General features: G+C 53.6%; 1 protein-coding gene across 1 annotated transcript in view; it reads left to right on the top strand.

Moving 5' to 3' along the window:
• The window catches only part of LOC148443327 (uncharacterized), a gene marked incomplete at its 3' end in the record, with an annotated part of 106,984 nt that overhangs the window by 7,442 nt on the left and 73,020 nt on the right, over positions 1-26,522 (top strand). The window contains exon 3 of the mRNA XM_088462974.1: positions 1,234-1,317. Within this exon, the coding sequence (XP_088319100.1) occupies positions 1,234-1,317 (84 nt within the window). The remainder of the gene's footprint in view (positions 1-1,233; positions 1,318-26,522) is intronic.

The raw sequence follows: 26,522 nt of genomic DNA, 5'->3' as shown, positions 1-26,522 counted from the left end.
ATAGTGAACACGTCTACTCACTGGGGTACATGGACTGATAGTGAACACGTCTTTTCACTGTTGCACATGAACTGTTAGTGAACATATCTACTCCCTGGGATGCACGGACTGATAGTGAACATAGGAGGATCATGCATGAGAGCTTTGTATTGCAGCTACCATAAGCGTTATCAGTGGCATGTCCCCTGGGCTGGGGCACCTGTGCATATTTTCGTAGCCTCCATGTGCACCCCTCCCCAGCTTCCAAACTTAGCGATATGTAATGTCCTCTTTGCACAATGTACACTGTATTTCCTGGGCTTCCTATGGAGCTTCCTCGCCGTGGTGCCTCTGTCCGAGAACAGCGCTGACTTCCATGGTAGGTGCCTCCTGTTCTTGAGGGACTGTGGCTGAGCGGGAACATCACGCTGGAGAGGGAGCACTTCACGGTGGAGGAGTGGTGGCTGGAGTCCGCCTGCAGGTTGAGCGTAGGGATTACCATTTGATGGTGGCGGTCCAATGTTTGCCACCATTGAATAAAAGTCATTCAGTGGTGTCCTAATGTATGTTTGGTTTTATTAAATTCCTGATAGCTGTTCCTCCCCTGGCTCCTTCCCAACTACTGTGTCTGCATTAGGGCATCTTCATGGGTTAGTTGGAGACTCATTCTCTGTCTGCCTCAGATGTGACCCTGCTCAGTCCCTGATTCCCTCCCCTCTCTGGTCTGCTGATAAGCAACAGGGCACATTGCTATCTCTGATTAGCTCCGTTTCAGATGCTCTCTTGCTGTTTCAGCACTTGATCAGCTCCTATACAGCAACATGGCAAAAGATTTTTTTTTTTTTGTGACTTGCTTCACTAAAATTGTGACTGCTCGGTTTACGAGATTAGCTCAAATGAACACGCAGAAGTTAGGCGAGCAACACGTCTAATGTGGACATGGCTGTTGAAGGTAGTTCTGATTGTTGAGATTTGGTGGGTAATGGATATATTTGGGTGGAGGATGGCACTAAGGAGAGATTGACACTATTAGACTAACTAGTTCGGTGTGAGATGGGAGTGGGAATAAACGTGCTAGGGGTTATTTGATGTTGGGAAGAATGTGTTCAGAAAAAAGTGGCATTAATACGTGACAACTTGATTTTTCCTGTTTTAGGATAGATTTGCTTTAGGCAGTAGCTGGTTAGCAGGACTACAAAATGGGATAAACATTCAGCTGTGTCTGTAACCTGTCTCTTTATGTGCACGATGCAGGAAGCCGACAGGAATGCTAAAAAACTTATTGAAGAAGAGGAGAAAGAGAAGGAGAAAGCAGACAAGAAAAGACTGAAAAAGAAGGTAATGTACAAGTGGTCTGACATCGGCTAAACAAGATTCATATCAAATAGCATCGTTGTTACCATGTAATTCCCCCACATAGACTTCCCTCATTCCTCCATAGTTCTTCCTTCTCCTTTACTTTCCATCCCTCATTCCATATAGCTCTTCCTTCTCCTTTACTTCCCATTCCATCAAGCTTTTCCTTCTCCTTCCCATTCCTCATTCCATCTAGCTCTTCCTTCTCCTTTACTTCACATTCCTCATTCCTTATAGCTCTTCCTTCTCCTTTACTTCCCATCCCTCGCTCCTCATAGCTTTTCCTTCTCCTTTACTCCCCATTCCATCTAGCTCTTCCTTCTCCTTTACTCCCCATTCCTCATTCCATCTAGCTCTTCCTACTCCTTTACTTTCCATTCCTCATTCCATCTAGCTCTTCCTTCTCCTTTACTCCCCATTCCTCATTCCATCTAGCTCTTCCTACTCCTTTACTTTCCATTCCTCATTCCATCTAGCTCTTCCTTCTCCTTTACTTCCCATCCCTCCTTCCCTATAGCTCTTCCTTCTCCTTTACTTCCCATCCCTCCTTCCCTATAGCTCTTCCTTCTCCTTTACTTCCCATCCCTCCTTCCCTATAGCTCTTCCTTCTCCTTTACTTCCCATCCCTCCTTCCCTATAGCTCTTCCTTCTCCTCTACTTCCCATCCCTCGCTCCTCATAGCTCTTCCTTCTCCTTTACTCCACATTGCATCTAGCTCTTCCTTCGCCTTTACTTCCCATCCCTCGCTCCTCATAGCTCTTCCTTCTCCTTTACTTCCCATCCCTCCTTCCCTATAGCTCTTCCTTCTCCTTTACTTCCCATCCCTCCTTCCCTATAGCTCTTCCTTCTCCTCTACTTCCCATCCCTCGCTCCTCATAGCTCTTCCTTCTCCTTTACTCCACATTCCATCTAGCTCTTCCTTCGCCTTTACTTCCCATCCCTCGCTCCTCATAGCTCTTCCTTCTCCTTTACTTCCCATTCCTCATTCCATCTAGCTCTTCTTTCTCCTTTACTTCCCATTCCTCATTCCATCTAGCTCTTCCTTCTACTTTGCTTCCCATCCCTCCTTCCATCTAGCTCTTCCTTCTTTATTTCCCATTTCTCGTTCCCTATAGCTCTTCCTTCTCCTATATTTCCCATCCCTCCTTCCCTATAGCTTTTCCTTCTCCTTTACTTCCCATCCCTTCTTCCCTATAGCTCTTCCTTCTCCTTTACTTCCCATCCCTCCTTCCCTATAGCTCTTCCTTCTTTATTTCCCATCCCTCCTTCCCTATAGCTTTTCCTTCTCCTTTACTTCCCATCCCTCCTTCCCTATAGCTCTTCCTTCTCCTTTACTTCCCATCCCTCAATCCCTATAGCTCTTCCTTCTACTTTACTTCCCATCCCTCCTTCCCTATAGCTCTTCCTTCTCCTTTATTTCCCATCCCTCTTTCCCTATAGCTCTTCCTTCTCCTTTACTTCCCATCCCTCCTTCCCTATAGCTCTTCCTTCTCCTTTACTTCCCATCCCTCCTTCCCTATAGCTCTTCCTTCTCCTTTATTTCCCATCCCTCTTTCCCTATAGCTCTTCCTTCTCCTTTACTTCCCATCCCTCCTTCCCTATAGCTTTTCCTTCTCCTTTACTTCCCATCCCTCATTCCCTATAGCTCTTCCTTCTACTTTACTTCCCATCCCTCATTCCCTATAGCTCTTCCTTCTCCTTTACTTCCCATCCCTCATTCCTTATAGCTCTTCCTTCTACTTTACTTCCCATCCCTCCTTCCTTATAGCTCTTCCTTCTCCTTTACTTCCCATCCCTCCTTCCCTATAGCTTTTCCTTCTCCTTTACTTCCCATCCCTCATTCCCTATAGCTCTTCCTTCTACTTTACTTCCCATCCCTCATTCCCTATAGCTCTTCCTTCAACTTTACTTCCCATCCCTCCTTCCCTATAGCTCTTCCTTCTTTATTTCCCATCCCTCTTTCCCTGTAGCTCTTCCTTCTCCTTTATTTCCCATCCCTCATTCCCTATAGCTCTTCCTTCTACTTTACTTCCCATCCCTCCTTCCTTATAGCTCTTCCTTCTCCTTTATTTCCCATCCCTCCTTCCCTATAGCTCTTCCTTCTCCTTTATTTCCCATCCCTCTTTCCCTATAGCTCTTCCTTCTTTATTTCCCATCCCTCCTTCCCTATAGCTTTTCCTTCTCCTTTACTTCCCATCCCTCATTCCCTATAGCTCTTCCTTCTACTTTACTTCCCATCCCTCCTTCCCTATAGCTCTTCCTTCTCCTTTATTTCCCATCCCTCGCTCCTCATAGCTCTTCCTTCTCCTTTACTCCACATTCCATCTAGCTCTTCCTTCGCCTTTACTTCCCATCCCTCCTTCCCTATAGCTCTTCCTTCTCCTTTATTTTCCATCCCTCCTTCCCTATAGCTCTTCCTTCTCCTTTATTTCCCATCCCTCCTTCCCTATACCTCTTCTTCTCCTGTTTTTCCCATCCCTCCTTCCCTTTAGCTTTTCCTTCTCCTTTACTTCCCATCCCTTCTTCCCTATAGCTCTTCCTTCTCCTTTACTTCCCTTCCCTTCTTCCCTATAGCTCTTCCTTCTCCTTTATTTCCCATCCCTCCTTCCCTATACCTCTTCCTTCTCCTGTATTTCCCATCCCTCTTTCCCTATAGCTTTTCCTACTCCTTTACTTCCCATCCCTTCTTCCCTATAGCTCTTCCTTCTCCTTTACTTCCCATCCCTCCTTCCCTATAGCTTTTCCTTCTCCTTTACTTCCCATCCCTCCTTCCCTATAGCTCTTCCTTCTCCTTTACTTCCCATCCCTCCTTCCCTATAGCTCTTCCTTCTCCTTTATTTCCCATCCCTCCTTCCCTATACCTCTTCCTTCTCCTGTATTTCCCATCCCTCCTTCCCTATAGCTTTTCCTACTCCTTTACTTCCCATCCCTTCTTCCCTATAGCTCTTCCTTCTCCTGTATTTCCATCCCTCCTTCCCTATAGCTTTTCCTACTCCTTTACTTCCCATCCCTTCTTCCCTATAGCTCTTCCTTCTCCTTTACTTCCCATCCCTCCTTCCCTATAGCTCTTCCTTCTCCTTTACTTCCCATCCCTCATTCCCTATAGCTCTTCCTTCTACTTTACTTCCCATCCCTCCTTCCCTATAGCTCTTCCTTCTCCTTTACTTCCCATCCCTCATTCCCTATAGCTCTTCCTTCTCCTTTACTTCCCATCCCTCCTTCCCTATAGCTCTTCCTTCTTTATTTCCCATCCCTCTTTCCCTGTAGCTCTTCCTTCTACTTTACTTCCCATCCCTCCTTCCCTATAGCTCTTCCTTCTCCTTTATTTCCCATCCCTCGCTCCTCATAGCTCTTCCTTCTCCTTTACTCCACATTCCATCTAGCTCTTCCTTCGCCTTTACTTCCCATCCCTCCTTCCCTATAGCTCTTCCTTCTCCTTTATTTTCCATCCCTCCTTCCCTGTAGCTCTTCCTTCTCCTTTATTTCCCATCCCTCCTTCCCTCCTTCCCTATACCTCTTCTTCTCCTGTTTTTCCCATCCCTCCTTCCCTATAGCTTTTCCTTCTCCTTTACTTCCCATCCCTCATTCCCTATAGCTCTTCCTTCTACTTTACTTCCCATCCCTCCTTCCCTATAGCTCTTCCTTCTCCTTTATTTCCCATCCCTCGCTCCTCATAGCTCTTCCTTCTCCTTTACTCCACATTCCATCTAGCTCTTCCTTCGCCTTTACTTCCCATCCCTCCTTCCCTATAGCTCTTCCTTCTCCTTTATTTTCCATCCCTCCTTCCCTGTAGCTCTTCCTTCTCCTTTATTTCCCATCCCTCCTTCCCTATACCTCTTCTTCTCCTGTTTTTCCCATCCCTTCTTCCCTATAGCTCTTCCTTCTCCTTTACTTCCCTTCCCTTCTTCCCTATAGCTCTTCCTTCTCCTTTATTTCCCATCCCTCCTTCCCTATACCTCTTCCTTCTCCTGTATTTCCCATCCCTCCTTCCCTATAGCTTTTCCTACTCCTTTACTTCCCATCCCTTCTTCCCTATAGCTCTTCCTTCTCATTTACTTCCCATCCCTCCTTCCCTATAGCTTTTCCTTCTCCTTTACTTCCCATCCCTCCTTCCCTATAGCTCTTCCTTCTCCTTTACTTCCCATCCCTCCTTCCCTATAGCTCTTCCTTCTCCTTTATTTCCCATCCCTCCTTCCCTATACCTCTTCCTTCTCCTGTATTTCCCATCCCTCCTTCCCTATAGCTCTTCCTTCTCCTTTACTTCCCATCCCTCCTTCCCTATAGCTCTTCCTACTCCTTTACTTCCCATCCCTTCTTCCCTATAGCTCTTCCTTCTCCTTTACTTCCCATCCCTCCTTCCCTATAGCTCTTCCTTCTCCTTTACTTCCCATCCCTCCTTCCCTATAGCTCTTCCTTCTCCTTTACTTCCCATCCCTCCTTCCCTATAGCTCTTCCTTCTCCTTTACTTCCCATCCCTCGCTCCTCATAGCTCTTCCTTCTCCTTTACTCCACATTCCATCTAGCTCTTCCTTCTCCTTTATTTCCCATCCCTCCTTCCCTATACCTCTTCTTCTCCTGTATTTCCCATCCCTCCTTCCCTTTAGCTTTTCCTTCTCCTTTACTTCCCATCCCTTCTTCCCTATAGCTCTTCCTTCTCCTGTTTTTCCCATCCCTCCTTCCCTATAGCTTTTCCTTCTCCTTTACTTCCCATCCCTCATTCCCTATAGCTCTTCCTTCTACTTTACTTCCCATCCCTCCTTCCCTATAGCTCTTCCTTCTCCTTTATTTCCCATCCCTCGCTCCTCATAGCTCTTCCTTCTCCTTTACTCCACATTCCATCTAGCTCTTCCTTCGCCTTTACTTCCCATCCCTCCTTCCCTATAGCTCTTCCTTCTCCTTTATTTTCCATCCCTCCTTCCCTATAGCTCTTCCTTCTTTATTTCCCATCCCTCCTTCCCTATAGCTTTTCCTTCTCCTTTACTTCCCATCCCTCCTTCCCTATAGCTCTTCCTTCTCCATTACTTCCCATCCCTCCTTCCCTATAGCTCTTCCTTCTTTATTTCCCATCCCTCTTTCCCTGTAGCTCTTCCTTCTCCTTTATTTCCCATCCCTCCTTCCCTATAGCTTTTCCTTCTCCTTTACTTCCCATCCCTCATTCCCTATAGCTCTTCCTTCTACTTTACTTCCCATCCCTCCTTCCTTATAGCTCTTCCTTCTCCTTTATTTCCCATCCCTCCTTCCCTATAGCTCTTCCTTCTCCTTTATTTCCCATCCCTCTTTCCCTATAGCTCTTCCTTCTTTATTTCCCATCCCTCCTTCCCTATAGCTTTTCCTTCTCCTTTACTTCCCATCCCTCATTCCCTATAGCTCTTCCTTCTACTTTACTTCCCATCCCTCCTTCCCTATAGCTCTTCCTTCTCCTTTATTTCCCATCCCTCGCTCCTCATAGCTCTTCCTTCTCCTTTACTCCACATTCCATCTAGCTCTTCCTTCGCCTTTACTTCCCATCCCTCCTTCCCTATAGCTCTTCCTTCTCCTTTATTTCCCATCCCTCCTTCCCTATAGCTCTTATCCTGTTTTTCCCATCCCTCCTTCCCTTTAGCTTTTCCTTCTCCTTTACTTCCCATCCCTTCTTCCCTATAGCTCTTCCTTCTCCTTTACTTCCCTTCCCTTCTTCCCTATAGCTCTTCCTTCTCCTTTATTTCCCATCCCTCCTTCCCTATACCTCTTCCTTCTCCTGTATTTCCCATCCCTCCTTCCCTATAGCTTTTCCTACTCCTTTACTTCCCATCCCTTCTTCCCTATAGCTCTTCCTTCTCCTTTACTTCCCATCCCTCCTTCCCTATAGCTTTTCCTTCTCCTTTACTTCCCATCCCTCCTTCCCTATAGCTCTTCCTTCTCCTTTACTTCCCATCCCTCCTTCCCTATAGCTCTTCCTTCTCCTTTACTTCCCATCCCTCCTTCCCTATAGCTCTTCCTTCTCCTTTACTTCCCATCCCTCGCTCCTCATAGCTCTTCCTTCTCCTTTACTCCACATTCCATCTAGCTCTTCCTTCTCCTTTATTTCCCATCCCTCCTTCCCTATACCTCTTCTTCTCCTGTATTTCCCATCCCTCCTTCCCTTTAGCTTTTCCTTCTCCTTTACTTCCCATCCCTTCTTCCCTATAGCTCTTCCTTCTCCTGTTTTTCCCATCCCTCCTTCCCTATAGCTTTTCCTTCTCCTTTACTTCCCATTCCTCATTCCCTATAGCTCTTCCTTCTACTTTACTTCCCATCCCTCCTTCCCTATAGCTCTTCCTTCTCCTTTATTTCCCATCCCTCGCTCCTCATAGCTCTTCCTTCTCCTTTACTCCACATTCCATCTAGCTCTTCCTTCGCCTTTACTTCCCATCCCTCCTTCCCTATAGCTCTTCCTTCTCCTTTATTTTCCATCCCTCCTTCCCTATAGCTCTTCCTTCTTTATTTCCCATCCCTCCTTCCCTATAGCTTTTCCTTCTCCTTTACTTCCCATCCCTCCTTCCCTATAGCTCTTCCTTCTCCATTACTTCCCATCCCTCCTTCCCTATAGCTCTTCCTTCTTTATTTCCCATCCCTCTTTCCCTGTAGCTCTTCCTTCTCCTTTATTTCCCATCCCTCCTTCCCTATAGCTTTTCCTTCTCCTTTACTTCCCATCCCTCATTCCCTATAGCTCTTCCTTCTACTTTACTTCCCATCCCTCCTTCCTTATAGCTCTTCCTTCTCCTTTATTTCCCATCCCTCCTTCCCTATAGCTCTTCCTTCTCCTTTATTTCCCATCCCTCTTTCCCTATAGCTCTTCCTTCTTTATTTCCCATCCCTCCTTCCCTATAGCTTTTCCTTCTCCTTTACTTCCCATCCCTCATTCCCTATAGCTCTTCCTTCTACTTTACTTCCCATCCCTCCTTCCCTATAGCTCTTCCTTCTCCTTTATTTCCCATCCCTCGCTCCTCATAGCTCTTCCTTCTCCTTTACTCCACATTCCATCTAGCTCTTCCTTCGCCTTCACTTCCCATCCCTCCTTCCCTATAGCTCTTCCTTCTCCTTTATTTCCCATCCCTCCTTCCCTATAGCTCTTCTCCTGTTTTTCCCATCCCTCCTTCCCTTTAGCTTTTCCTTCTCCTTTACTTCCCATCCCTTCTTCCCTATAGCTCTTCCTTCTCCTTTACTTCCCTTCCCTTCTTCCCTATAGCTCTTCCTTCTCCTTTATTTCCCATCCCTCCTTCCCTATACCTCTTCCTTCTCCTGTATTTCCCATCCCTCCTTCCCTATAGCTTTTCCTACTCCTTTACTTCCCATCCCTTCTTCCCTATAGCTCTTCCTTCTCCTTTACTTCCCATCCCTCCTTCCCTATAGCTTTTCCTTCTCCTTTACTTCCCATCCCTCCTTCCCTATAGCTCTTCCTTCTCCTTTACTTCCCATCCCTCCTTCCCTATAGCTCTTCCTTCTCCTTTATTTCCCATCCCTCCTTCCCTATACCTCTTCCTTCTCCTGTATTTCCCATCCCTCCTTCCCTATAGCTTTTCCTACTCCTTTACTTCCCATCCCTTCTTCCCTATAGCTCTTCCTTCTCCTTTACTTCCCATCCCTCCTTCCCTATAGCTCTTCCTTCTCCTTTACTTCCCATCCCTCCTTCCCTATAGCTCTTCCTTCTCCTTTACTTCCCATCCCTCCTTCCCTATAGCTCTTCCTTCTCCTTTACTTCCCATCCCTCGCTCCTCATAGCTCTTCCTTCTCCTTTACTCCACATTCCATCTAGCTCTTCCTTCGCCTTTACTTCCCATCCCTCCTTCCCTATAGCTCTTCCTTCTCCTTTATTTTCCATCCCTCCTTCCCTATAGCTCTTCCTTCTCCTTTATTTCCCATCCCTCCTTCCCTATACCTCTTCTTCTCCTGTATTTCCCATCCCTCCTTCCCTATAGCTTTTCCTACTCCTTTACTTCCCATCCCTTCTTCCCTATAGCTCTTCCTTCTCCTTTACTTCCCATCCCTCCTTCCCTATAGCTCTTCCTTCTCCTTTACTTCCCATCCCTCCTTCCCTATAGTTCTTCCTTCTCCTTTATTTTCCATCCCTCCTTCCCTATAGTTCTTCCTTCTCCTTTATTTTCCATCCCTCCTTCCCTATAGCTCTTCCTTCTCCTTTATTTTCCATCCCTCCTTCCCTATAGCTCTTCCTTCTCCTTTATTTTCCATCCCTCCTTCCCTATAGCTCTTCCTTCTCCTTTATTTTCCATCCCTCCTTCCCTATAGCTCTTCCTTCTCCTTTATTTTCCATCCCTCCTTCCCTATAGCTCTTCCTTCTCCTTTATTTTCCATCCCTCCTTCCCTATAGCTCTTCCTTCTCCTTTATTTCCCATCCCTCCTTCCCTATACCTCTTCTTCTCCTGTATTTCCCATCCCTCCTTCCCTATACCTCTTCTTCTCCTGTATTTCCCATCCCTCCTTCCCTTTAGCTTTTCCTTCTCCTTTACTTCCCATCCCTTCTTCCCTTTAGCTCTTCCTTCTCCTTTACTTCCCATCCCTCCTTCCCTATAGCTCTTCCTTCTCCTTTACTTCCCATCCCTCATTACTCATAGCTCTTCCTTCTCCTTTATTTCCCATCCCTCCTTCCCTATAGCTCTTCCTTCTCCTTTACTTCCCATCCCTCCTTCCCTATAGCTCTTCCTTCTCCTTTACTTCCCATCCCTCATTACTCATAGCTCTTCCTTCTCCTTTATTTCCCATCCCTCCTTCCCTATAGCTCTTCCTTCTCCTTTACTTCCCATCCCTCCTTCCCTATAGCTCTTCCTTCTCCTTTACTTCCCATCCCTCATTACTCATAGCTCTTCCTTCTCCTTTATTTCCCATCCCTCCTTCCCTATAGCTCTTCCTTCTCCTTTACTTCCCATCCCTAAGTGTAGTGGATGAAAAGCTCCCTCTATGACAAACACCTGAAACCTGTAGAACCTAATGAATGTAAGAAAAGGTGACCACTCTGTTGAGGCATGTGCCACGTCACCCAGAAGGAACGCGCTGATCTGGTAGAATGTATCTTCAGATTTGTAGAGACGGCCTTCCCTGTTCTATTGTAAGCCTGACATATGACCAAAGTATTCCACCTTGCAATGGACAGCTTGGAGGCCGGACATTCCATCTTCTGAACACAAGTCCTCAAAGCAATAACCACATCCAGCAAGCTAAGAGATCCCTAACCACATCCAGCAAGCCAAGAGATCCCTAACCACATCCAACAAGCTAAGAGATCCCTCTTCTCCTAGAGACCTATTTCGCTTTAATCAGCAAATCCTGATTGTGAAATGTGTTTTACCATATTGGGATAAAAATTTAGTTTCTACTTCAGGGTCCATAGAGGTCCACAGGGTGACCTTGGGGTATAGGTGCTGATGGGAGTCATCCAGGCACCACGCAGTTAATTTTTCTTCCCAGGATGCACTGGGTTTCTCTCCTATACCTCGCCCCCGGGCCAGAGGCACCTCAGTTTCATTGGGTGCCCGGCCGGAGTCGGGTTACTGAACGCAGGGGGGCTGTTCAAACAGCCCCTGAAGATTTTTTTAATTTATGAAAATCTCTTCTGTAGAAGGACAGCGTGGACAGTCCAGGGGAAGTCCGCGCTGTCGCTCCGTCACTCTGCTGACGCCGGTCCTGATCCGGGGATCGCGGCGGGAGCCGGGCCTCTGCTAGCCAGACCCTGGGTGCTCCCAGGACTGCAGCCAGATGTACGGGGTAGGTAAGCCCGGATCACCACTTGCGCGGTCCTTTCCCCCCGGGTCTCTGGGGACAGTCCTGGGGATGATGGTGGTGGAGCCAGGCTATATCAACACCTGCGCTTCCACTGTACGACTGCCTGGGGACATGCAGGTCGCGGTGCTTGGGAACCAATGTCCTTCCAGCGCCTCGGGTTAATAACCGTGCAGGGGAGTCTGCCTTCCCTGTTTACAGCCGGCTCCTCCCCTCTGCAACGGCGCGCCTTCCACTGTGGTCTGGCTCAGCTAGTGCAGCTCTCCTCCCACAGGAACGCCTCTTCCTGAATATCTGGCGGCCATTTTCTCCCTGGCAAGGTCACAGTTCTCTGCGGAGCGCAGAGCCTGGGTCCCCCTACATACCTCTCCTCAGTGTGTGGTCAGTGTATGTAGCACTATATCCTACCAGACGCTAAGTCTGTGTAGTTGATTAAGTAGTGCTATTTGTGCAGGTGTTATTTATTTCTGCATTGTATGTGACTTTATGCTAGTGCTGTCTGTCTGAGTTTCATTTTCTTCTGTCAGCCATTTTACGTTCCTTGTGTCTTTTTTCTCTGAGCCCTAATACAGGTGTTGTCAGGGTGCAGCCTCATAGTCTGTTATATTCTGTGTGGTGGGTCACATACTGTATTTCTCTTTCCTCAATGCTGGGGGGCACTGGACCATGGGTTGTAGGTGGGAATGCGAGGAGCTGGCACTAACTCTGTAAATTTTACACCCAAGCTCCTCCCCTCTGCAACCCCATGACTTAGTTTAGTTTAAGTGCCTGTGGAGCAAGGAATATTTTTTTGGGTCTACCTGCCTTCGCAGGGTAGTGCAGACGGGGCCAATATGACAGACAAGTCTAAGCCCGCCAAAGTCCAAGCCCCTACGATGGCGATATTTTTTACGTGCGATCAATGCCATGTCAGATTGCCTTGTGGACAGTTGGTCTCCGCGACGAACCAGCGTGGGCCCAGGCTATGGGTCGGTCGCTCTCTGACTTGGTGAGGCTCATGGGACGTCAGAGGGAAGAACAGGCTCAAACAGCAGCACCAGTCCCTGTCTTGCCGTCGCCTCCAGCAGCCGCGGTGGTTGCCCAGCCAGGGCAGGATCCACCTTGGTTTAGTACCATGGAGCGCACTGCGGCGGGTTTCGAGAAGGTTTCCTCCTGTATGGAACGCTTCTTTGAAGATCCTAGGCTCCGAACTGCGCATAAGCGTCTTCCTTCCTCCAGGGGCCCGTTAGACATTTCCGAGCAGGAGGAGGAGGGGGAACTCCCAGATGAGGAAGTTCCTCCCGAAGCAGAAGGTCCAGAACCCCTATTAAATCACGATGTGGAGGACCTCATTGCGGCAGTATGACAGTCTCTGGACTGCCTAGACCTGGGTGTCCCAGCTGCAGTAGGACCGTTCAAGCGTAGGCGTAAGAGGGTCGTTTGCTTTCCGGATTCCTCGGGCCTCTCTGATCTCGTCGAGGAGGCGTGGAAGACACCGGATAGTAAGTTAACCATACCTTGAACACCAGACTGTGGGTGATCCAGGGAATGCCGGCAAACGAGTTTTTGGCCGCACTCGACGTCAGAGATGCGTACCTCCACGTTCAGATTTGGGCAGGGCACCATTATCTTAGGTTCACAGTCGGATAGGCACATTACCAGTTCCAGGCCCTGCCTTTTCAGCCTTGCAACAGCCCCACGTGTCTTCACAAAGACCATGGCGGCTATGGCGAGTCTGCTGCATCCGGAAGGGATCATGGCCGTGCCCTATTTAGACTATTTGCTAGTGAAAGCAGATTCAGCTTCCCAGTTGCAGGCCCATCTGGATTCGCAAGATACAGCTGTTTCAGTATCACGGCTTGGACTGAACTTCAAGAAGTCTCACCTCGCGCCTTGCCAGCGCTTGATGTTTTTGGGGGTGATCTTCAATACGTCGCTCCAGAGAGTCTTCCTACCCGAGCCCAAATCCTGGGTCCTCCATGATTTAGTCAGGAAAGTGCTATCAGTGCCTTACCCATCCATCCGGCTGTACATGAGGTTAATGGGGACGATGGTCTCTACCTTCGAGACCATCCAGTACGCCCACTTCCACTCACGAACTCTCAAAAGGGAGATTCTCTGAAATTGGACGGGTCGCTCGGATGACCTCTCCTCTGTTTCTGGTTCTGTCAAACAGCACTCGTCAATCCCTTCAATGGTGACTGATTTCCGATCACCTACTCCAGGGTCGGTCCTTGGTCAATCACAACTGGGTCATTGTGACTACAGACGCATGTCTCAGCGGTTGGGGAGCAGTGACGTCGAACCTTTGTCTTCAAGGTCTTTGGTCGTCATCGGAGACTGTTCTGCCAATTAATGTGCTGGAAGTCCGGGCCATCTATCTGGCTCTGTTGGGAACCCAGTCCCTCCTGGCCGGCTGGCCAGTGAGGATTCAATCAGGCAACGCCACAGCGATGTGTAAACCACCAAGGCGGCACCAAAAACGCGGTTGGCAAGTCGCATTCTCGCTTGGGCGGAGATGTTTGTCTCGGCATGATCTGCGGTGTTCATTCCGGGGGTGGAAAATTGGAGACTGACTGGTCTCTCCACCCAGAAGTCTTCCAGCTGTTGGTCCACAAGTGGGAACTCCCGGAAGTGGACCTGATGGCGTCTCGGCACAATTGCAAGGTTTCTCGATTTTGTGCGAAATCCTGATACCCATTGGACCCAGTGGATGCCATGACAGTTCCCTGGAACTTCCGTCTGGCCTTCATTTCTCTGATTCCCATGTTCTCGCGGGTACGCCGGCGGGTTAAGGAGCAATAGGTTCCAGTGATCCCAATGGCTCCAAACTGGCCACGCAGGTTGTGGTTCGCCACAGTCCTCAAACTGGCCTCAGGTCCCGGGTGGCGTCTTCCACTGCGACCAGATCTTCTTCTGCAGGGGCCGTACTGTCACGAGGACCTTCCTCCATTGGATTTGACGGCCTGGTTATTGAAACCGAGCTCTTAAAGGCTAAGGGGTTTTCCTCTTCAGTGATAGGGGCCATGCTCTCGCGCAACTTCCACAGGGTCTGGAAGACCTACATCTTGTGGTGTGAGTGGCGCGAAGTGCCTACATCCCAGTTCCGCCTTCCTAGGCTGATCTTCAGGGTGTTTTGGAGGCCGGCTTACGTCTTCAATCACTGAAGGTACAGATTTCAGCTCTTATCCATCTATTTTCAACGATGTCTATCCCTCCTGCCAGAGGTTTGGACTTTTTTGCAGTGGGTGTTGCGGGTGCACCCTCCGTTTCAGCCACCAGTGGCGCCTTGGGATTTGGCCTTGATCCTATCTGCTCTCAAGCAGGATCCCTTTGAGCCATTGGAGTCCATGGACCTTCGTTTCATCACGTGGAAATGTGTTTTTTTCTTATGGCCATTGTCTCGGCTCTGAGTTGGGGGCTTTGTCTTGTAAACCACAGTTTCTTATCTTCCATGACGATCGGGCTCTTCGTTTCATCTGAGGATTGTTTCTGCTTTCCGCCTGAACCAGGTGGTTTTTTCCAGTATTCTCTCCATCGTTTCATTCTATTTGGTGCTGGATGTAATTTGTCCTGTGCAGCTGTCACCCAATAAATATAACACAGTAAAATATATTAAAATATTGGCCAAAATTTTAATTACTTTTAAACCAGTAAACAGTAAATCTATACATAGTATAAAATAAATCCCCTGGTAGGTGTCTGTCTGTGTGTTCGGCCTAATGTCAAGAACCACTGGATTGATAGTGATACAGTTGTCACTATTCTGTAGAGCATATGTAGAGGTTAGGGTATGACGGGGGGGGTGTCGCGTTAGGGTATGACGGGGGGGGGGTGTCGCGTTAGGGTATGACGGGGGGGATGTCGCGTTAGGGTATGACGGGGGGGGTGTCGCGTTAGGGTATGACGGGGGGGGTGTCGCGTTAGGGTATGACGGGGGGGGTGTCGCGTTAGGGTATGACGGGGGGGTGTCGCGTTAGGGTATGACGGGGGGGGTGTCGCGTTAGGGTATGACGGGGGGGGGTGTCGCGTTAGGGTATGACGGGGGGGGTGTCGCGTTAGGGTATGACGGGGGGTGTCGCGTTAGGGTATGACGGGGTCTGTTCTCTGAGGACTTGGCATTAGTTACTGGGGGCTGGGTGTGCGGATGATTGGTGTAGCGGCTGGGTGCAGATGATTGCTGTGACGGTGTGACGGCTGGGTGCGGATGATTGCTGTGACGGTGTGACGGCTGGGTGCGGATGATTGCTGTGACGGCTGGGTGCGGATGATTGCTGTGACGGTGTGACGGCTGGGTGCGGATGATTGCTGTGACGGCTGGGTCCGGATGATTGCTGTGACGGTGTGACGGCTGGGTGCGTATGATTGCTGTGATGGCTGGGTGCGGATGATTGCTGTGACGGCTGGATGCGGATGATTGCTGTGACGGCTGGGTGCGGAAGATTGCTGTGACGGCTGGGTGAGGATGATTGCTGTGACGGTGTGACGACTGGGTGCGGATGATTGCTGTGACGGCTGGGTGCGGATGATTGCTGTGACTGCTGGGTGCGGATGATTGCTGTGACGGTGTGACGGCTGGGTGCGGATGATTGCTGTGACGGTGTGACGGCTGGGGGTGTGGATGGTTGCTGTGACGGTGTGACGGCTGGGTGAGGATGATTGCTGTGACGGCTGGGTGCGGATGATTGCTGTGACGGTGTGACGGCTGGGTGCGGATTATTGCTGTGACGGCTGGGTGAGGATGATTGCTGTGACGGTGTGACGACTGGGTGCGGATGATTGCTGTGACGGCTGGGTGCGGATGATTGCTGTGACGGCTGGGTGCGGATGATTGCTGTGACGGTGTGACGGCTGGGTGCGGATGATTGCTGTGACGGTGTGATGGCTGGGTGTGCGGATGATTGCTGTGACGGCTGGGTGCGGATGATTGCTGTGACGGTGTGACGGCTGGGTGCGGATGATTGCTGTGACGGTGTGACGGCTGGGTGCGGATTATTGCTGTGACGGCTGGGTGTGCGGATGATTGCTGTGACGGTGTGACGGCTGGGTGTGCGGATGATTGCTGTGACGGTGTGACTGCTGGGTGTGCGGATGATTGCTGTGACGGTGTGACGGCTGGGTGCGGATGATTGCTGTGACGGTGTGACGGCTGGGTGCGGATGATTGCTGTGACGGTGTGTGGATGGTTGCTGTGACGGTGTGACGGCTGGGTGTGTGGATGGTTGCTGTGACGGTGTGACGGCTGGGTGCGGATGATTGCTGTGACAGTTGGGTGCGGATGATTGCTGTGACGGCTGGGTGCGGATGATTGCTGTGACGGTGTGACGGCTGGGTGTGCGGATGATTGCTGTGACGGTGTGACTGCTGGGTGTGCGGATGATTGCTGTGACGGTGTGACGGCTGGGTGTGCGGATGATTGCTGTGACGGCTGGGTGTGCGGATGATTGCTGTGACGGTGTGACGGCTGGGTGCGGATGATTGCTGTGACGGCTGGGTGTGCGGATGATTGCTGTGACGGTGTGACGGCTGGGTGTGCGGATGATTGCTGTGACAGTGTGACGGCTGGGTGCGGATGATTGCTGTGACGGTGTGACGGCTGGGTGCGGATGATTGCTGTGACGGTGTGACGGCTGGGTGCGAATGATTGCTGTGACGGTGTGATGGCTGGGTGTGTGGATGGTTGCTGTGACGGTGTGATGGCTGGGTGTGTGGATGGTTGCTGTGACGGTGTGATGGCTGGGTGTGTGGATGGTTGCTGTGACGGCTGGGTGCGGATGGTGTCGCGTTAGGGTATGACGGGGGGGGTGTCGCGTTAGGGTATGACGGGGGGGGTGTCGCGTTAGGGTATGACGGGGGGGGTGTCGCGTTAGGGTATGACGGGGGGGTGTCGCGTTAGGGTATGACGGGGGGGGGTGTCGCGTTAGGGTATGACGGGGGGGGGTGTCGCGTTAGGGTATGACGGGGGGGGTGTCGCGTTAGGGTATGACGGGGGGGGGGTGTCGCGTTAGGGTATGACGGGGGGGGTGTCGCGTTAGGGTATGACGGGGGGGGGTGTCGCGTTAGGGTATGACGGGGGGGGGTGTCGCGTTAGGGTATGACGGGGGGGGTGTCGCGTTAGGGTATGACGGGGGGTGTCGCGTTAGGGTATGACGGGGTCTGTTCTCTGAGGACTTGGCATTAGTTACTGGGGGCTGGGTGTGCGGATGATTGCTGTGACGGTGTGACGGCTGGGTGCGGATGATTGCTGTGACGGTGTGACGGCTGGGTGCGGATGATTGCTGTGACGGCTGGGTGCGGATGATTGCTGTGACGGCTGGATGCGGATGATTGCTGTGACGGCTGGGTGAGGATGATTGCTGTGACGGTGTGACGGCTGGGTGCGGATGATTGCTGTGACGGCTGGGTGCGGATGATTGCTGTGACGGCTGGGTGCGGATGATTGCTGTGACGGTGTGACGGCTGGGTGCGGATGATTGCTGTGACGGTGTGATGGCTGGGTGTGCGGATGATTGCTGTGACGGTGTGACGGCTGGGTGCGGATGATTGCTGTGACGGCTGGGTGCGGATGATTGCTGTGACGGTGTGACGGCTGGGTGCGGATTATTGCTGTGACGGCTGGGTGCGGATGATTGCTGTGACGGCTGGGTGCGGATGATTGCTGTGACGGTGTGACGGCTGGGTGCGGATGATTGCTGTGACGGTGTGATGGCTGGGTGTGCGGATGATTGCTGTGACGGCTGGGTGCGGATGATTGCTGTGACGGTGTGACGGCTGGGTGCGGATGATTGCTGTGACGGCTGGGTGCGGATGATTGCTGTGACGGCTGGATGCGGATGATTGCTGTGACGGCTGGGTGAGGATGATTGCTGTGACGGTGTGACGGCTGGGTGCGGATGATTGCTGTGACGGCTGGGTGCGGATGATTGCTGTGACTGCTGGGTGCGGATGATTGCTGTGACGGTGTGACGGCTGGGTGCGGATGATTGCTGTGACGGTGTGACGGCTGGGTGTGCGGATGATTGCTGTGACGGTGTGACGGCTGGGTGCGGATGATTGCTGTGACGGCTGGGTGCGGATGATTGCTGTGACGGTGTGACGGCTGGGTGCGGATTATTGCTGTGACGGCTGGGTGAGGATGATTGCTGTGACGGTGTGACGACTGGGTGCGGATGATTGCTGTGACGGCTGGGTGCGGATGATTGCTGTGACGGCTGGGTGCGGATGATTGCTGTGACGGTGTGACGGCTGGGTGCGGATGATTGCTGTGACGGTGTGATGGCTGGGTGTGCGGATGATTGCTGTGACGGCTAGGTGCGGATGATTGCTGTGACGGCTGGGTGCGGATGATTGCTGTGACGGTGTGACGGCTGGGTGCGGATGATTGCTGTGACGGTGTGACGGCTGGGTGCGGATTATTGCTGTGACGGCTGGGTGTGCGGATGATTGCTGTGACGGTGTGACGGCTGGGTGTGCGGATGATTGCTGTGACGGTGTGACTGCTGGGTGTGCGGATGATTGCTGTGACGGTGTGACGGCTGGGTGCGGATGATTGCTGTGACGGTGTGACGGCTGGGTGCGGATGATTGCTGTGACGGTGTGTGGATGGTTGCTGTGACGGTGTGACGGCTGGGTGTGTGGATGGTTGCTGTGACGGTGTGACGGCTGGGTGCGGATGATTGCTGTGACAGTTGGGTGCGGATGATTGCTGTGACGGCTGGGTGCGGATGATTGCTGTGACGGTGTGACGGCTGGGTGTGCGGATGATTGCTGTGACGGTGTGACTGCTGGGTGTGCGGATGATTGCTGTGACGGTGTGACGGCTGGGTGTGCGGATGATTGCTGTGACGGCTGGGTGTGCGGATGATTGCTGTGACGGTGTGACGGCTGGGTGCGGATGATTGCTGTGACGGCTGGGTGTGCGGATGATTGCTGTGACGGTGTGACGGCTGGGTGTGCGGATGATTGCTGTGACAGTGTGACGGCTGGGTGCGGATGATTGCTGTGACGGTGTGACGGCTGGGTGCGGATGATTGCTGTGACGGTGTGACGGCTGGGTGCGAATGATTGCTGTGACGGTGTGATGGCTGGGTGTGTGGATGGTTGCTGTGACGGTGTGATGGCTGGGTGTGTGGATGGTTGCTGTGACGGTGTGATGGCTGGGTGTGTGGATGGTTGCTGTGACGGCTGGGTGCGGATGGTTGCTGTGACGGTGTGACGGCTGGGTGCGGATGATTGCTGTGACGGCTGGGTGCGGATGATTGCTGTGACGGTGTGACGGCTGGGTGCGGATGATTGCTGTGACGGTGTGATGGCTGGGTGCGGATGATTGCTGTGACGGTGTGACGGCTGGGTGTGTGGATGGTTGCTGTGATGGTGTGACGGCTGGGTGTGTGGATGGTTGCTGTGACGGTGTGACGGCTGGGTGCGGATGGTTGCTGTGACGGTGTGACGGCTGGGTGCGGATGGTTGCTGTGACGGCTGGGTGCGGATGGTTGCTGTGACGGTGTGACGGCTGGGTGCGGATGATTGCTGTGACGGCTGGGTGCTGATGGTTGGTGTGACGGCTGGGTGCGGATGATTGCTGTGACGGTGTGACGGCTGGGTGTGCGGATGATTGCTGTGACGGTGTGACGGCTGGGTGTGCGGATGATTGCTGTGACGGCTGGGTGTGCGGATGATTGCTGTGACGGTGTGACGGCTGGGTGCGGATGATTGCTGTGACGGCTGGGTGTGCGGATGATTGCTGTGACGGTGTGACGGCTGGGTGTGCGGATGATTGGTGTGACGGCTGGGTGCGGATGATTGCTGTGACGGTGTGACGGCTGGGTGCGGATGATTGCTGTGACGGTGTGACGGCTGGGTGCGAATGATTGCTGTGACGGTGTGATGGCTGGGTGTGTGGATGGTTGCTGTGACGGTGTGACGGCTGGGTGTGTGGATGATTGCTGTGACGGCTGGGTGCGGATGATTGCTGTGACGGTGTGTCGGCTGGGTGCGGATGATTGCTGTGACGGTGTGACGGCTGGGTGCGGATGATTGCTGTGACGGTGTGACGGCTGGGTGTGTGGATGGTTGCTGTGACGGTGTGACGGCTGGGTGTGTGGATGGTTGCTGTGACGGTGTGACGGCTGGGTGCGGATGGTTGCTGTGACGGTGTGACGGCTGGGTGCGGATGATTGCTGTGACGGCTGGGTGCGGATGATTGCTGTGACGGCTGGGTGCGGATGATTGCTGTGACGGCTGGGTGCGGATGGTTGCTGTGACGGTGTGACGGCTGGGTGCTGATGGTTGGTGTGACGGCTGGGTGCGGATGATTGCTGTGACGGTGTGACGGCTGGGTGTGCGGATGATTGCTGTGACGGTGTGACGGCTGGGTGCGGATGATTGCTGTGATGGTGTGACGGCTGGGTGTGCGGATGATTGCTGTGACGGCTGGGTGCGGATGATTGCTGTGACGACTGGGTGCGGATGATTGCTGTGACGGCTGGGTGCGTATGATTGCTGTGACGGCTGGGTGCGGATGATTGCTGTGACGGTGTGACGGCTGGGTGCGGATGATTGCTGTGACGGTGTGATGGCTGGGTGTGCGGATGATTGCTGTGACGGTGTGACGGCTGGGTGTGCGGATGATTGCTGAGACTGCTGGGTGCGGATGATTGCTGTGACGGTGTGACGGCTGGGTGCGGATGATTGCTTTGACGGTGTGACGGCTGGGTGTGTGGATGGTTGCTGTGACGGCTGGGTGCGGATGATTGCTGTGACGGTGTGATAGCTGGGTGCAGATGATTGCTGTGATGGTGTGACGGCTGGGAGCGGATGATTGCTGTGAAGGCTGGGTGCGGATGATTGCTGTGACGGCTGGGTGCGGATGATTGCTGTGACGGCTGGGTGCGGATGGTTGCTGTGAGGGTGTGACGGCTGGGTGTGCGGATGATTGCTGTGACGGTGTGACGGCTGGGTGCGGATGATTGCTGTGACGGCTGGGTGCGGATGATTGCTGTGACGGTGTGACGGCTGGGTGCGGATGATTGCTGTGACGGTGTGACGGCTGGGTGTGCGGATGATTGCTGTGACGGTGTGACGGCTGGGTGCGGATGATTGCTGTGATGGCTGGGTGCGGATGATTGCTGTGATGGCTGGGTGCGGATGATTGCTGTGACGGCTGGGTGCGGATGATTGGTGTGACGGCTGGGTGCGGATGATTGCTGTGACGGTGGGACGGCTGGGTGCGGATGATTGCTGTGACGGTGTGATGGCTGGGTGTGCTGATTGCTTTGACGGTGTGACGGCTGGGTGCGGATGATTGCTGTGACGGCTGGGTGCGGATGATTGCTGTGACGGCTGGGTGCGGATGATTGCTGTGACGGCTGGGTGCCGATGATTTCTGTGACGGTGTGACGGCTGGGTGTGCGGATGATTGCTGTGACGGTTGGGTGTGCCGATTGCTGTGACGGCTGGGTGCGGATGATTGCTGTGACGGCTGGGTGTGCGGATGATTGCTGTGACGGTGTGACGGCTGGGTGTGCGGATGATTGCTGTGACGGTGTGACGGCTGGGTGTGCGGATGATTGCTGTGACGGCTGGGTGCGGATGATTGCTGTGACGGCTGGGTGTGCGGATGATTGGTGTGACGGCTGGGTGCGGATGATTGCTGTGACGGCTGGGTGTGCGGATGTTTGCTCTGACGGTGTGACGGCTGGGTGTGCGGATGATTGCTGTGACGGTGTGACGGCTGGGTGTGCGGATGATTGCTGTGACTGTGTGACGGCTGGGTGCGGATGATTGCTGTGACGCGGATGATTGCTGTGACAGTGTGATGGCTGGGTGTGCGGATGATTGCTGTGACGGTGTGATGGCTGGGTGTACGCATGATTGCTGTGACGGCTGGGTGCGGATGATTGCTGTGACGGCTGGGTGCGGATGATTGCTGTGACGGCTGGGTGCGGATGATTGCTGTGACGGTGTGACGGCTGGGTGCGGATGATTGCTGTGACGGTGTGACGGCTGGGTGCGCGGATGATTGCTGTGACGGTGTGACGGCTGGGTGTGCGGTTGATTGCTGTGACGGTGTGACTGCTGGGTGTGCGGATGATTGCTGTGACGGCTGGGTGCGGATAATTGCTGTGACGGTGTGACGGCTGGGTGCGGATGATTGCTGTGACGGTGTGACGGCTGGGTGTGTGGATGGTTGCTGTGACGGTGTGACGGCTGGGTGCGGATGATTGCTGTGACAGTTGGGTGCGGATGATTGCTGTGACGGCTGGGTGCGGATGATTGCTGTGACGGTGTGACGGCTGGGTGTGCGGATGATTGCTGTGACGGTGTGACTGCTGGGTGTGCGGATGATTGCTGTGACGGTGTGACGGCTGGGTGTGCGGATGATTGCTGTGACGGCTGGGTGTGCGGATGATTGCTGTGACGGTGTGACGGCTGGGTGCGGATGATTGCTGTGACGGCTGGGTGTGCGGATGATTGCTGTGAAGGTGTGACGGCTGGGTGTGCGGATGATTGCTGTGACAGTGTGACTGCTGGGTGCGGATGATTGCTGTGACGGTGTGACGGCTGGGTGCGGATGATTGCTGTGACGGTGTGACGGCTGGGTGCGAATGATTGCTGTGACGGTGTGATGGCTGGGTGTGTGGATGGTTGCTGTGACGGTGTGACGGCTGGGTGTGTGGATGGTTGCTGGGTGCAGATGGTTGCTGTGACGGTGTGACGGCTGGGTGCGGATGATTGCTGTGACGGCTGGGTGCGGATAATTGCTGTGACGGTGTGACGGCTGGGTGCGGATGATTGCTGTGGCAGTGTGACGGCTGGGTGCGGATGATTGATGTGACGGCTGGGTGCGGATGATTGCTGTGACGGTGTGACGGCTGGGTGCGGATGATTGCTGTGACGGTGTGACGGCTGGGTGCGGATGATTGCTGTGACGGTGTGACGGCTGGGTGTGTGGATGGTTGCTGTGACGGTGTGACGGTGTGACTGCTGGGTGTGTGGATGGTTGCTGTGACGGTGTGACGGCTGGGTGCGGATGGTTGCTGTGACGGTGTGACGGCTGGGTGCGGATGATTGCTGTGACGGCTGGGTGCGGATGATTGCTGTGACGGCTGGGTGCGGATGGTTGCTGTGACGGTGTGACGGCTGGGTGCGGATGATTGCTGTGACGGCTGGGTGCGGATGATTGCTGTGACGGTGTGACGGCTGGGTGTGCGGATGATTGCTGTGACGGTGTGACGGCTGGGTGCGGATGATTGCTGTGACGGCTGGGTGCGGATGATTGCTGTGACGGTGTGACTGCTGGGTGTGCGGATTGCTGTGACGGTGTGACGGCTGGGTGTGCGGATGATTGCTGTGACGGCTGGGTGTGCGGATGATTGCTGTGACGGTGTGACGGCTGGGTGCGGATGATTGCTGTGACGGCTGGGTGTGCGGATGATTGCTGTGACGGTGTGACGGCTGGGTGTGCGGATGATTGCTGTGACAGTGTGACGGCTGGGTGCGGATGATTGCTGTGACGGTGTGACGGCTGGGTGCGGATGATTGCTGTGACGGTGTGACTGCTGGGTGCGAATGATTGCTGTGACGGTGTGATGGCTGGGTATGTGGATGGTTGCTGTGACGGTGTGACGGCTGGGTGTGTGGATGATTGCTGTGACGGCTAGGTGCGGATGATTGCTGTGACAGTGTGACGGCTGGGTGCGGATGATTGCTGTGGCAGTGTGACGGCTGGGTGCGGATGACTGCTGTGACAGTGTGACGGCTGGGTGCGGATGATTGCTGTGACGGCTGGGTGCGGATGATTGCTGTGACGGCTGGGTGCGGATGATTGCTGTGACGGTGTGACGGTTGGGTGCGGATGATTGCTGTGACGGTGTGACGGCTGGGTGCGGATGATTGCTGTGACGGTGTGACGGCTGGGTGTGCGGATGATTGGTGTGACTGCTGGGTGTGCGGATGATTGCTGTGACGGTGTGACGGCTGGGTGCGGATAGTTGGTGTGACGGCTGGGTGCGGATGATTGCTGTGACGGTGTGATGGCTGGGTGTGTGGATGGTTGCTGTGACGGTGTGACGGCTGGGTGTGTGGATGGTTGCTGTGACGGTGTGACGGCTGGGTGCGGATGATTGCTGTGACAGTTGGGTGCGGATGATTGCTGTGACGGCTGGGTGCGGATGATTGCTGTGACGGTGTGACGGCTGGGTGTGCGGATGATTGCTGTGACGGTGTGACTGCTGGGTGTGCGGATGATTGCTGTGACGGTGTGACGGCTGGGTGTGCGGATGATTGCTGTGACGGCTGGGTGTGCGGATGATTGCTGTGACGGTGTGACGGCTGGGTGCGGATGATTGCTGTGACGGCTGGGTGTGCGGATGATTGCTGTGACTGTGTGACGGCTGGGTGTGCGGATGATTGCTGTGACAGTGTGACGGCTGGGTGCGGATGATTGCTGTGACGGTGTGACGGCTGGGTGCGGATGATTGCTGTGACGGTGTGACGGCTGGGTGCGAATGATTGCTGTGACGGTGTGATGGCTGGGTGTGTGGATGGTTGCTGTGACGGTGTGACGGCTGGGTGTGTGGATGGTTGCTGGGTGCGGATGGTTGCTGTGACGGTGTGACGGCTGGGTGCGGATGATTGCTGTGACGGCTGGGTGCGGATAATTGCTGTGACGGTGTGACGGCTGGGTGCGGATGATTGCTGTGGCAGTGTGACGGCTGGGTGCGGATGATTGATGTGACGGCTGGGTGCGGATGATTGCTGTGACGGTGTGACGGCTGGGTGCGGATGATTGCTGTGACGGTGTGATGGCTGGGTGCGGATGATTGCTGTGACGGTGTGACGGCTGGGTGTGTGGATGGTTGCTGTGACGGTGTGACGGTGTGTGGATGGTTGTTGTGACGGTGTGACGGCTGGGTGCGGATGGTTGCTGTGACGGTGTGACGGCTGGGTGCGGATGATTGCTGTGACGGCTGGGTGCGGATGATTGCTGTGACGGCTGGGTGCGGATGATTGCTGTGACGGCTGGGTGCGGATGATTGCTGTGATGGCTGGGTGCGGATGATTGCTGTGACGGCTGGGTGCGGATGATTGCTGTGACGGTGTGACGGCTGGGTGCGGATGATTGCTGTGACGGTGTGATGGCTGGGTGTGCTGATGATTGCTGTGACGGTGTGATGGCTGGGTGCGGATGATTGCTGTGACGGCTGGGTGCGGATGATTTCTGTGACTGTGTGACGCTGGGTGTGCGGATAATTGCTGTGACGGTTGGGTGTGCGGATGATTGCTGTGACTGCTGGGTGCGGATGATTGCTGTGACGGCTGGGTGTGCGGATGATTGCTGTGACGGCTGGGTGCGGATGATTGCTGTGACGGCTGGGTGTGCGGATGATTGCTGTGACGGTGTGACCGCTGGGTGCGGATGATTGCTGTGACGGCTGGGTGTGCGGATGATTGCTGTGACGGTGTGACGGCTGGGTGTGCGGATGATTGCTGTGACGGTGTGACGGCTGGGTGTGCGGATGATTGCTGTGACGGTGTGACGGCTGGGTGCGGATGATTGCTGTGACGCGGATGATTGCTGTGACAGTGTGACGGCTGGGTGCGGATGATTGCTGTGACAGTGTGACGGCTGGGTGCGGATGATTGCTGTGACGGCTGGGTGCGGATGGTTGCTGTGACTGTGTGACGGCTGGGTGTGCGGATGATTGCTGTGACGGTGTGATGGCTGGGTGTGCGGATGATTGCTGTGACGGCTGGGTGCGGATGGTTGCTGTGACGGTGTGACGGCTGGGTGTGTGGATGGTTGCTGTGACGGTGTGACGGCTGGGTGCGGATGATTGCTGTGACGGTGTGACGGCTGGGTGCGGATGATTGCTGTGACGGTGTGACGGCTGGGTGCGGATGATTGCTGTGACGGTGTGACGGCTGGGTGCGGATGGTTGCTGTGACGGTGTGACGGCTGGGTGCGGATGATTGCTGTGACGGTGTGACGGCTGGGTGCGGATGATTGCTGTGACGGTGTGACGGCTGGGTGCGAATGATTGCTGTGACGGTGTGATGGCTGGGTGTGTGGATGGTTGCTGTGACGGTGTGACGGCTGGGTGTGTGGATGGTTGCTGGGTGCGGATGGTTGCTGTGACGGTGTGACGGCTGGGTGCGGATGATTGCTGTGACGGCTGGGTGCGGATAATTGCTGTGACGGTGTGACGGCTGGGTGCGGATGATTGCTGTGGCAGTGTGACGGCTGGGTGCGGATGATTGATGTGACGGCTGGGTGCGGATGATTGCTGTGACGGTGTGACGGCTGGGTGCGGATGATTGCTGTGACGGTGTGATGGCTGGGTGCGGATGATTGCTGTGACGGTGTGACGGCTGGGTGTGTGGATGGTTGCTGTGACGGTGTGACGGTGTGTGGATGGTTGTTGTGACGGTGTGACGGCTGGGTGCGGATGGTT

This window comes from Taudactylus pleione, unplaced genomic scaffold, assembly GCF_031769625.1.
Source record: "Taudactylus pleione unplaced genomic scaffold, aTauple2 ptg001300l, whole genome shotgun sequence".
NCBI lineage: Eukaryota > Metazoa > Chordata > Amphibia > Anura > Myobatrachidae > Taudactylus > Taudactylus pleione.
Note: the sequence above shows the minus strand (reverse complement) of the source record. Positions and strands in the feature narration are given on the sequence as shown.